A 12983-nucleotide genomic window follows, 5' to 3' on the forward strand; every position below is an offset into this window, starting at 1 on the left:
GAATGATCATTTATTTTAAATGACTTGACATTTTTTTTAGATTTTTGATTTTTGATTCCTTTGGCACCTGTACTAGATGCTGATATAAACTAGTTAAATAGCATTTGGTTTAAACAGAAAGACCGAAACATATATGCATATTGATGATATTTTGTTTGTTGGATCTTTCTTAATATTACTTGACTTTCTGTGTTTTAATCTCATTTTTTCATATTTTGGGTTGAAGCCACTCCAAAATTTAACACCTAGGAGATTTCTCACTTATGGTTCCCTTTAAAAGTGCTAAAATCTCAGCCTCTCAAACAAGAGACCAAGCTACAATTTAAAGAAAGCAGTGGTATTGATAAAGGGCCCTAAGAATGTTGCCACCTTCCGCATGTGTCTTCTGCTTCAGCCTTTCTTTTAAACCAGCAGGAGAATTGAAAGAAGGATAAGAGCCTGGCCCCGTCCAAACACTTCTGGCATGACAAGCTGGTCTTCTGAAGTTTCCCCTGCTGCTTTAGAAAAAGGAGCCCCACAGACAAATGAAAGAGCCATGGGCACATTCACATGCATAGCACCTTCCCTCCAAACACCAAGTGGCTTTAGATTGCTGGTGTTGGGGTGGTTTGGCCTGAGATGAAGAATAGAGACTTGAGAACCATTTGTTTTCACACCATTTTGGGTGAAGTGCTGTATTTTTCACCTTAAAAGGCCATTTAAGAAGAAAAATATGGTTTAAGAGGAGGACACAATTTGGAAGCCATCACACTTAATGGAGTCCCTTTTAAATGTAACCCTTTGTCCTATCAATTCTCTTCTAAATTAGTTGTCACTACCCAGAAGAAACCTACCTTTGATAGTCTTACGCTCTTGCTTAAAAACACACAGTGTGCTATATGTGTTTTCTCATATCCAGTTTTTAAAACTCTCTCATAAATTCTCTCGCTAAACTTACCCTTGTTGAGTGTAGAATGGAACACAACTTGTGTATGTAGGGTGACCAGCCTGTTATTACCATGGGCCTCTGCATCTGGTCACGCGGATTATCTCAGAATTGAAGGAAAAAGCAAACTAGACCTAAAAGAGAGGCGGCCACGGTGCAGAGTTTTTTGTTGTTGTTGTTGTTGTTTTTACTGACAATTGACTTGGCCAGCCATTATTAGATGGACTTTGTAAAATCTGGAGGATCTCTGTAAAGGAAGTAATTCTTAGAGGCAGCCAGGCAGTTTATTATACTTGTTGACACAGCTCTGGAATACTCATATAGTTTTGGAGTTCTGAAGAGATTAGAGGGTTCTGAAGTAAAGTTGTTTTCTTCCCAATCCTTCACTCTTCGTTCGTACTTTGTGTTGAGTGGCCTGCTTGGCGTCTCTGCCCGAGAGACCCACTCTCCACTCAGAGGTAACATTTGGAAGGTTGAGTTTCCTCTCCTCCCCAAACAAATAGGCATCCCTTCTAAATTCCCAGTTTTCATCAACTGTACACCATACCATACCAAAGATAGATTCTCAGGCTTATGCTCTTGACATCTTTCAAACTTGTATTTCTTCTTTGCAGAATTCATCAGTGGCCCTCCACACAACCTGTCCCACTTCCTTTTCATCTCTACCACCTTAATCTGTGTTCACTTTCTCTCTTGTCTCTTGCTTGGATTACGCCTTTCGACCTTCTCAGCTTCTACCATGGCATCAGCATAGCTAATGTACCATATTTTGTGTTATTGTTCCGCTATTCAGTAATTTCAGGGATTTCAGTTGGTCACTCAAAAGCTTTCACTAGTGTGGGGGAAATGGGCAGGTGTTGGTCCAGGTAAAGACTTCCAGTTGGAAGATGAAGAAGTTCTGGGGATCTGATGCACAGCATGGTAGCTCTAGTCAGCAGTGCTGTATTCTGCACTTGAATGTAGCTGAGAGGGTAGATCTTAAATGTTCTTACCTCAAAATAGAAATGGTTACTCCGTGACATGCTGGAAATGTTAGCAAATGCCACAGAGGTCATCCTTTTGAGTTATATATGGTTAACAAACCAACACACTGTACCTGAAGCTTACACAATGATAGGTGTCAATTATATCTCAGTAAAATTGGGGGCGGGGGGAGAGGGAGCTGAGAAAGAACTTCCACCAGCTTGTGGATTAACTGTAGTCAACTTTTCCAAAACCAGGAGCCAGTCTGAATTCAATCCCCTTGCATAGAAGGGGCCCTAGTTTGCCTTAGCACCTTGTGCGTGCCATTTCCTTATTTCCTTCCTCTCCAATATTCTTTGCTCTTTTAATCTGGTTCAACTTTCTTCCTTCACAAATTTCAGTGATTAACCTCCATCTGACTTTTAAAATTGGCCCTTTCACACTGATTTACTGAGTGCGGACTGTGTTGATTTGCAATTATTATGCATTATCAAACTGTGCTTTTCAGTTCGTTTCTGTGGGTGTGAAGAGTAAAACTCTTTAAAGGCATGAACTACAGTTTCAAATTTTAAATCTATCTCCAGAGAGGGTCACATAATTATATATTTATGTCTCGCATGTAATTTCTTATTACATACAACCTTGTCGTATTTTGTCATTAAACTGGTGTTTTTGTTAAGTACAGAACATTGGAAGATTTTTATATGACACATGTATAGATTGCTGTGGACCTTAAAAATTATTCATCCCAATTTTTATAGGATGGGAAAAGGATGAAAAGAGACCTTACATAATAATTTCAGCTCTTCTAACTTGCTTTCGCTTCCTACCTGCTGTTGTCCCCGCTTCGGAATCCAGTGTCTCCCTGGGATACACACATATACCCAGAGAAAGCACATACCAGTATAATTCTCTGAACGTTGAGGAGGTGGGTGCTTAGTAACTTTTGACTGACCAAAGGGCAGCACAGGACAGAGCAAGAAATGAGGCTGAGAAAAATCTCTATTCCCCCTGGAAAGTGAGAAAGGGGGAGAAGAGAGTAGACACTAGAGGATGGTGTGACCCAAGTAGAAGCAAGGAGTTTTGGCAGCTGTTCTTTTCTCCTTTGTTTTCCCACGCACCCACAACATTTCAGTCCTTGGCCTATGTGACTTATATAGCTAAAATATCCTAGAGTTCATAACTCTTTCTCATATATATATATATATATATATCCATCCATCTCTCTCTCTCTGTCTCTGTCTCTCTCTCTATATAGAGAGAGATACATACACATATATACATATATATACGTACCTTTATCATTCTTTCTTCTGGAGTAGCACAGAAAACCTAGCCAGGTGTTAATCTCTGGCAAAGTTTATCACCACATGTATGTGTGTGTGTGCACATGCATATATACATGTACATGCACACACATACATGCACATATGTACGCATGGCTGATGACTTCTTACAGTTTATCTCAAGGCCACATTGTTTCATGTTCCACTTGGTTGACAGAGCATCTCTGACCTGACAGGTTTATCCATTAAGAATAGGATCGTGTGTATGAAACCAGCTTAATTCTTAGCAAGATAATGCCTATGGCTTATGCAGATTTTGTTGTTGATTTTTCTCCCCTTATATGTAACTCAGGAAGTCTGTGTCAGTATAAATCAGTGGTAATGAAATCAACATTATGGAATCTTTGATATTGCATTTGCTAAAAGCTTTCTGGATGTTTAATTTGGCTTTTAATGATTGATATTATTGACAGTGGAGAAACATTTTTGATGGATATATTTGCTCACACATTTAAAAAAAATCTAATCCCTTTTTCTCTTTGAGTTAAAGAGTGCAATGCTGTTGGAGAGGAAACAGTTCAAATGTGGTCATCACAGGTTGGTGGCACCAAAAATAGAAACTCACTTAGGGTAAAATTTGCTGTCAGGAAAAATGGAGCGTTCTTTCTGAACTCAGGAACGTGTGGTTCATGTGAGCTTGCTTGTAGATGGTTGCTACAATAAGGCTTCTTTCATACAGGTGTGTTTATGCCCCAGGCTTGCTGGCCACAGTCCATTCCATTTACAGAAGCTGAATTAAACAATAACTACCACATTGCAAAAAATGGCGGTGGGGGGGAAGGAGGGGGGGAAAGGTGAGCGTCAAAAGAGATGCCTGAGAGCTTTGTTAGGGCCAAGAAAAACCCTGTTGCAGTTGTCAGAGCTTGTTGATGTTGCTGGGAACGGCACTTTTTTTTTCTCCTGGATTTTGTGGTTCTGCCTTAGGAAAGAAAGTAAAATAGAACGGAAGAACAAAGTCCTACTCTATAAATCAGCAGCTGCTCCTTGCCAGATCAAAGGAGTGACATTTTTGCTTCTGGACTACTTGTCCACTTGAGGGCTTGACAGGCAGCTAACAGCTGGCCTGCTAGACTGTATGGGAGAATCAGCCTACATCTTCTTCCGAGCAGATGACAAGCTAATCAGAGAGATATCCATAGCAGAGGGCATGTGAGTGTACCTTGATCTCCTCAAACATATCTAATACATAATTGCTAAACAGCTTGGTGCATTTTTGGCAAGTTAATGCTTAGGTAGTTTCCACTGAGAAGTAGGATAAAGAATTAATACTTCAATCAAAGGTGATCGTGAAGGCTAAAAAGATCCTAGATTTGTTGGAATCTTCTCCTCTTAGAGTGAATTAGCAAATGGCTAGGTACATAATGAGAATTGGCTTAAATGTATGTAACTGATATCAAGTGACTGGTTGACTTTTCAAAGCCCAGTTAGGCATTACTGTTTAGGTAGATGAACAGGCAATGGGTAATTGGTAATTCGAAAATGATGAATCCTGCTTTTCATGCTAATAGAATTGGATAAAGTTGTAGGTATTCTCTGTCTGCAAAAGGTTGTTTTCAGGAGCCCCATCAGGTGTGTCACTATACAGATCTGGAATTTTAATGTCACTAGTAATATTTCTAAAGTAATTCAGTTTCTTCTTGATTTCCATCTGCCATAAATCATGTACAGGGTGAGGTAATATACTGCAACTTATGTCTATTGACTTAGTATTTTATCTTTAAGAGGATAGATCCTAGATATGAATAGCTAAGGAAGTGTATGTGTTTTTCTCTCCCTTGCTTTCAAGTAGCGTTGAAGGATCACTTTTATAGTACCTGATAAATAACCACATCTGAATAATCTGATGGCGTTCCGCAAGAATAACAGTCCTTCAAAATCATAACCTGATGGAACGTTGTGTTACATGCCATCAGGTCTGATTATACTTATGGGGTAATGTGTATTGTTGCTCAGTTTTTAAAGGAAATAAAGGATAATTTCCTATCTTAAAGAAAATTTCCCAAGTACTTTTATTAAAGTCTCTACTATTGGCCATATAATCTTTAATCAGATAAGATGCCAAATTCTCCAGATCACCTTTAAACTTTTTTAAATTATAAAAGTAATTATACTTATTACTATAACTCAAGCAGTAGGGGCACCTGGGTGGTTTAGTCGGTTAAGCATCCAACTCTTGATTTTGGCCCAGGTCATGATCTTAGGGTTGTGAGATTGAGTCCTGAGTGGGGCTCCATGCTGAGTGTGGAACCTGCATAAGATTCTCTCTCTCTCCCTCTCCCCCGCCCCTGCCAACCCCACACATGCACTCGCTCTGCCTCTCTAAAAAAAAAAAAAAAGAAAGGAAAAGAAAACTCAAACACTACAGAAATACATGTAAAAATAAAAAAAGGGAGGAAAGAAAAGTCTACCATCTTCTTCCTACCCTTCCCCGAGAGGCTAAGAGAACATTTCCACCAAAACATGTTATTGCCCAAACTTTTCCTTCAGGAAGTACAGAGGAAGTAAAATGAATTAAATTGTTAGAAATTTTTTGGGCAGCCCTGGTGGCCCAGCGGTTAGCGCTGCCTTCAGCCCAGGGCGTGATGCTGGAGGCCCCGGATCGGGTCCCGCGTCTGGCTCCCTGCATGGAGCCTGCTTCTCCCTCTGCCTGTGTCTCTGCCTCTCTCTGTGCGTGTCTCTAATGAATAAATAAATAAAATCTTTTTATAAATAAATAAATAAATAAATAAATAAATAAATAAATAAATAACTAGAAATTTTTTAATCACTTGCCTTGAGCAACAGACAACTCTTCAGGTCTGAGGTAGCTTTAGAGAACGATACATGCATTTTTATAGCCAAGTTTCATTATTGATTGAAACGATCTTTGCAAGTGCCTGTTTTTGGAAGAGTACTGGATCGTCTGTTTGGTATGTGATCTAGAACAGGACCTCTCAAACCTCAATGTGCATAAATCGCCTGGAGATCCTTTTTTTTTTTTTTTTTAAGATTTATTTATTCACAAGAAACACACAGAGAGAGGCAGAGACACGGGCAGAGGGAGAAGCGGGTTCCCCACAGGGAGCCCGATGCAGGGCTTGATCCCAGCACTGAGATCATGCCCTGAACCAAAGGCAAACACTCACCTGAGGAGCCACCCAGGTGTCCCACCTGGAGATCTTTTAAAATCCTGATTCAGACTCAGAAGTGCCAGGGTGAGGACTGCTGTATTTCTACAGTTCTAACAGACTCAAGGTGGTATTGATGAGACTGGTCTGTGGAATATGCTTAGGCCTACAGGGGTGCAGAGAACCATTTTAGAGAGCGTGATTCCAAAATAGCTTGTCCCACTACCCAGTACCCCAGCAGATGCCTACACCATTGTCTAAAAGACCCCCATGCCGTTATGCATTTAAATTAGCTATGACTGCTGGCCCCTACCACATGGACACATGGTACTTGTAAGGGTAAAACACGATACTACCCTCTTTTCAACTCAGCATGGGTTTGCTTAATAGTCACTCACATAGTCTTATTCTTACCTATGAGAGAACAGAGCTCTTTAGGAGGGGACATTGGATAGGTGCATTTTGAGTGTAAGCTTAACATTTAATGAGCTCTCACTATGTGTCAGGCACTGTGCCAGGCAACCTTACGTACAGTATGTCCCTCGATCCTCAAAACAATCGAGGCTCAACCACTGCCCTATCATAGACAGGAAGCAAACCAAGGTGTGGAAACTTAAGCAGACTCACCCAAGGTCACACAGCAAATAAACGGCATAGAATATGAGCCCATTCTCTCCATCACTTCATTTTATAGAGAAGTCTAGAATATGGGACCGTGATTGAGAAGGGGTTACTCAAAGGAGGGCATTTTAGTAAAGAACCTACATCAGCCCTTGTAACTTGAGGGGAAAAAAACTAGGTAAAAGAATATTGAAAAAATATAGTAGAAGGGCATTAAAATATTAGCTTCCTTATAATTTCATCCGGAGTCTTTCATGTGTTCGGCATGAATATTCCCCTACTCGGGGCATATTCATAAAGCTACAGAATGTTTGCGATTCCAGATTAGTATCATGTGTTCATGCTGTAAACTTCTGAGTAATTAGTGCCTGTGTTTTCAGAGTTGTAGATAAGTCTAGTGTCTCTCAAATTATAAATTAATCTGTAGCTTTGGGAAATTATGAACTGTGAAGGTGTTTTTGAGCAGCCCGTGGATCTCATTCGTTTACCTTCCTTTGCTCACAGCTGTCTGTGAGAAAAGACCCCTTGTCTAGCCATCAGGAAAAAACGTATGCATGACCCAAACGTTCATGTGCCTTGAGTACACGTTCAAAGACATGAAACCTGCATAAGTCACCGATTGAACCATTTTTCATAGAGCTCCCTGAGAAAACCCCACTCAGCCACAGCCACAGCACAGAGAAAAAACTTGCTCTGTGTGTGCGAACTAAAAAAAAAAAAAAAAAAAAAAAGAAGAAGAAGAAGAAAGACCAGCTAACTGATTTGTCAAGGTCGAGGCTTCCTTGTTTCAAACGCCAATCAGTAGCAAGCTTGGCGAGTGAGCACCCTCACCGTGAGTCCCAGGGCTGGGCAAAGTGCGGACGCAGAGAGCTGCTTCATTTCTTAATAGGTCCCCAGTCACCCGGCTGCCTCTAACCGCTCTTCCAAGTTAATCTGATCCCCCTTCAACAGTTTAGCCCCTTTCCTGGACCAGCCCAACCCATGGAAAAGCTTCCAGGGATTCCTGGTCCCTCCTCAGGGCGTTCAGGGCTGGCGGCCTTCCAGGTGACTCCACAGCGGCCTGCGCTTTCTAACAAAAGGAATGCTGCCTACAGGACTTGGTGACCAGGTGTGGCACGAAGTTAGTGAACCAGAAAGAAGGGATTTATCAGTCATTTAAAAAGAAGGAAGGGGGATGGGGGAGAAAGAAAAGAAATCAACCAACAAGCGGGAAGGACACCTAAGCCTCCTTCTATCAATCTGAAATATGCTTTGGAGTGAAAAACCTTTCAAAGAAAAAAACCACGATGGTCAGATTTCAGTGGCAGAAAAATGTGCAAAGCTGAAAAGTTTGGCTTTTCTGTGGGGGGTGGGGAGGCAGAGGTGCGTTTGGGGGTGGGGAGGTCTCTAGGAGCTCTCTCTAGCAAGACAGCAGGATGAGATTTCAATGGTGTTTTGCTCTCTTGGGTTTCTTCTTTAACCATATCCTTCTTCATCTCTAAGATGACTCGGAAAGGCCTCGTGATTCTTGGAAAGTCATTGAATTTATTTCTATAATTGAGTTATTTTTAAGCTAACAGTCAGTATATGATTTTTAAGAATCGCACATACTAATGCATTTTCTATTTTTGTGAAATTTAGTGAGAAAGTAGATAGTCTTAGTAGATACTCTCCAGAGTCTTTGTGTGCGCCTGGATACTAACTTTGTGTTCAATACAAATCAATGGAACTAGTGCACTTTAGGGTACTCGTTCCCTAAGGAGTCACTAATGGAATTATCTGTAGCCCTTAAAAAAAAAAAGTCACAATGAGGCTAATGAAAATTTTTGCTAAGTGAAATCTGGATAAGGCACTGGGCTTACTTACTAGCACATTTTATTTATGGCATTTATCATACATGGCACATTTTACACACAAGTTTTACAAATCTCAGAATGTTTTTAAGAGCTATTTAAATTTCTAAAAGACTTGGTAATTTCAGGTTAAATTGTTTATACCAATAAAGAAGTGTATTCTATATCCTCAACTTCAGAATCATTCTGGGATGACATTAAAACTTAGAAAAATTTTTAATATCAGATACAGATGAAAAACTTAACAGTCTTTGAATTGGAAATAACTTGTGGGGGTTTTCATTAAAGTTGGGTGCAGCTTGCTGCATTTTGGTTAGTTGGATGTCTTCAGCAATTTTTCAAATGTTTTGGGTTTGGCAAAGTCCAAAATGTTTTTGCCAAGACCCTCTTTTCCCCTTATTTTTTAAACCCGTGTGAAATTCAAGGATAACTTAATCCATATGTGTCTGATTCATTTACACTTAACTCATCAAAATGTTATTTTGTAAGACCCATTTAATATCCAAAAAACCTTTTGAGCCTTTTTAAGACAAGTCTTTTGTCTTTGAACCAGTGAGTTGTCTTTTTCCATATGAATGGAGCCTTGGACCTTGAAAGATGGAAGATCAGTTGATTTTCAACTTAGACTCTTCAAATTTTAAGTAGAATCAAAACTTGACATTCTGTTTACTGCTTGAGCATTGAATAAGGTCATTTTAAAATATAGATCAGAGGAAGTGGAAAAAATTTTATGCCATGTAATTTGGGAAAAGACTGCTTTGGGAAATTTTATCGTAGCAATACTAAAGAAATAAAAATTACTCCTAGTTTTATTTATTTATTTTTTTAGTTCATAGCTAAATGGCTCCATTTTGTGTATAGTGATGTGTTTTCCAAGAGTGGCCTGTGGATCATCAGTATGGTGGGGTGATTTCATTCTTTTAGTGTTAAATTGTTCCTACAGTCAACTCATTAATTGTTCGTTTTCATAACAACATCTATGGTGTTTATAAGACATCCCAAGATCAGGGGAGTTGACAATTGGCAGGAGTCGTAAGTTAAGAGATTTCTGAAAAATTGGGGCCCATATGTTTTTAAAATTCTGTGTGATTTGAAAGAATGTGGTAGAATTCTGAATCTGGCAAGCGATAGCGCTATGGATCAAAAAACATTGTTTAAGAACAAAAATTCGGAGAAGCTAAATGGAACCCCAAGTGAATAAAAGCAGAATGTCTCCGACCCTTTGTAAGAGGAACTAGTTGAAGACTTTCCGAGGCTTCTATTTGTATTTGTTTAGTAGAACTGGGCCCAGAAAGGCCATGGCCATAAGTGCTCGTGAACATCCAGTCCATGCCATGGTAACTCGTTGAAAATGTGATACCCGAGTGGCATTTCCAAGTTCAGCGCTCCTATAAAGACCTGCTAGCACACAGAATGCTTTCTTTAATGTTCTGTATTGTTGTGTGTCCCCCACTGAACAACCTTTTGAGCGGACCCCGTTTTTCCCAATGTAAACATTCTGACGAGTATCCAAAGAAATGACCTTTGAGTGAACCTCTAACCTTCCCCGTAATTATTTGTTTGAAGACAGTGTGGAGTTCTCCTGCTGAGAACTAAGAACCATGATGCCTTGCAGCTCTGTGAGGAAGGGAGTGTTTGGGGGAACTGGAGAGAAAGACATAAATAAGGGAACCACCTCCAGATGTAAATAATAAAAGAGCAAAAGGGTGAAATTAAAAAGGGAAAAAACAGCAATTCGTCTTACCTAAAGAGTTGTCCTACGGGAAGAAACAAAACCAGGTTTGTGGCACGTAAAGAAGAGGTGAAACACCTCTGCCACGTGTGTCCTCCGTTAGACACGTCAAGGAGGAGAGAGGAGGTTTCCCTCCGGGCTGTCCTGAGCATCTCAGTTGGTCTGAACCTGAGCTGATAAAGAGAGCTTGGGGGGCCGGGGGGTGGGGGGGGGGGGTGGAGAACTGCGGGTCAGGCCTCCTTGGTCCCGGTAAAAACAGTGAGGAAAGAGTAGATACTTTAGTCCCATTTTTGATCTAAGAGGTGCTTCTGGAACACTTTGTGATCTGGTCAGTCCTCAGTACCACTCCAGCGCCAGGTGGGAATGAACAGGCCGTTCCAACTCTCGTTTTGTTTTCCCCACTCGGTTGCCTGTCACCCCACCCCCAGCCTGAGGGGGTGTAGCATTTTTGACAACCCAGCTATACTTGCCCAAGTAATAAAGAAGTGCATTGTTTTGCAAACAAACACCATATGCAAAAGACTCCTTTGGTTTTCTTGCAGCTATTATTCTTCGGCCTAATTGTATTCCCACTAGAGCGCTCACCGGAGGCCTGAACAAGTGTGGGCTGCTGTCCTCCTGGGAAGGGACTTCAGCTCCTTAGGAACGCAGAGCTGCCGACACACACGAGAATTTTTCTGGCTAATTTCAAAGAATGGGTTTTCAGTTCCTGCCTGTGGCCCCATGCAGACTCATTAATCATTAAGTCCCCCTGCACTTAAGATTGGAAACTGGAAATACTGGGAAATGTTCTAAGTGGGTATATTTTTAAGGAACTGCTAGCTATAGTCTAGGCATCCTGCCCTCCCTCTGTGTCCACCCACCCGCCCCCCACCCCCGCCGAAATGCACAGCCAGTGAATCCTGTGCATCAGCTCAGATGCACGGGCAATGCACGCCATTAAATGTACAGGAACAAGGGTAACTCGCAAATGGTAGAAAATTGTTTTGTTTTTATTAAATTTGGAGAAATAAAGGAGATTTCTTATCATCTTACTCTGTTTGTACATGAATATTTGATGGGCATTATTAAACATTAAAGTAACATGAAGTAGGCACTTATTTTTGGATTTCCAACAAAATTAGATCCAGGCTTCTAGACGAAATAAACTGCTTCTCCTTTACATTCCTGTGATTCAGCCACCACCTGATTTGAAAACTGTTTTTTGGGCTCTAATATCAACCATGTGTACCTGAGGCTCTGCCTTTCTAGTGGGTTGAAAGGTGGCTGGGTTTATGGTTGGCAGTTACCTTATCCCTGCCCTGGGTGTCCCCGCTCAGGCTGGAAAGGCCGCCCCCAACTGGCACTGACCTCTAAATGACCCCTAACTTTACAGGCTTAAACTGCAGGAGTTGCCGAAGAGCAGAAGTCTTTCTGGCCAGCACTTATTACTGCTGTGTTGGTGATAAAACTTCAGACAGCCTAATTGATGGCTTTGCTGACCTAACAATACCTTGTGAAAGCAGAGTGCCAGAGCCTGGTCTCCATTTATGACCAGCTGCAAGGGGAAGCTAGGTCTCCCTGTGCTGGGGAGTTTAGGGAAAGGGGGGAAAAATCTTCCAGCCTGTGAACTTTAACCAGTCTCCAACTTACTCAAGAAGCAGAAGCACGATTGCAAAATTAATGGACGTTTTCTCAGGGAAAACTTTTCTTCCCCCCTCCCTGAACCCGCGTGGCAAGTCACCCTAGAGTGGGCGATAAGGTGATGGAAACGATCCAGTCAACTACTTGTGAACACTGAAGAGGGAAAAATCGCCTTTGGATTTAGAAAGATAATTTTCGGTAGGCGTCCGACAGTGTGGTATGCTCCTCAGCGTTCCTGCAGAGGTGCTCGCGGGGCCCGGAAACTGCATTGGGTGACTGGCCTTCTCTGTTCTGTTCCAGGTTTATTAACGCCAGAAGAAGAATAGTACAGCCCATGATTGACCAGTCAAATCGAGCAGGCAAGTTCCAACCAGTATCTACATTCATGTCCCATAGGCACAAATCCTCATCAAGTCATACTCTAGGAGTTTCATCACCTGGTAAATAAATGCTTCCATCAGGCATCCTGGGAATTTTTTTTTTTTAATGTCCCCAGAATTCCATTCTAGGAAGCAACTTCACTAATTGGTGCTAATTGGAGATTTCCCACCCTGACTCTACTGAAACCGCTTTTTATTTTCCTTCTGAATTGGTAATTGGGCACAAGTATTAGTGCCACAAGCAGTTTGTTTGACTGCGAGCTCTGGAATTACTCATTGCTTGTCTGCATCAATCATTAGCACACTCTCATTTTCTTGTTACCCACAGTTCCTTGGTGTGCACGTTGCTTTCACTCCTGGAGCATCCCCTGTTATACTCATTGTATCCATTCATTTGCCTTGACTATTCATAATATTCTAGTAGGGCCTGACGTGTGCTGCAATGCCAGCGTTC

At 41.2% G+C, this 12983-nt stretch overlaps 1 protein-coding gene across 8 annotated transcripts in view; it reads left to right on the forward strand.

Moving 5' to 3' along the window:
* MEIS2 (Meis homeobox 2) overlaps positions 1 to 12983 on the forward strand; it is a 206533-nt gene that overhangs the window by 188296 nt on the left and 5254 nt on the right. For all 8 annotated transcript variants that reach the window (XM_041746204.1, XM_041746206.1, XM_041746201.1 and 5 more), the window contains one exon: positions 12450 to 12508. In XM_041746204.1, the coding sequence (XP_041602138.1) occupies positions 12450 to 12508 (59 nt within the window). The remainder of the gene's footprint in view (positions 1 to 12449; positions 12509 to 12983) is intronic.

Source organism: Vulpes lagopus, chromosome 2, assembly GCF_018345385.1.
Source record: "Vulpes lagopus strain Blue_001 chromosome 2, ASM1834538v1, whole genome shotgun sequence".
Taxonomy (NCBI): domain Eukaryota; kingdom Metazoa; phylum Chordata; class Mammalia; order Carnivora; family Canidae; genus Vulpes; species Vulpes lagopus.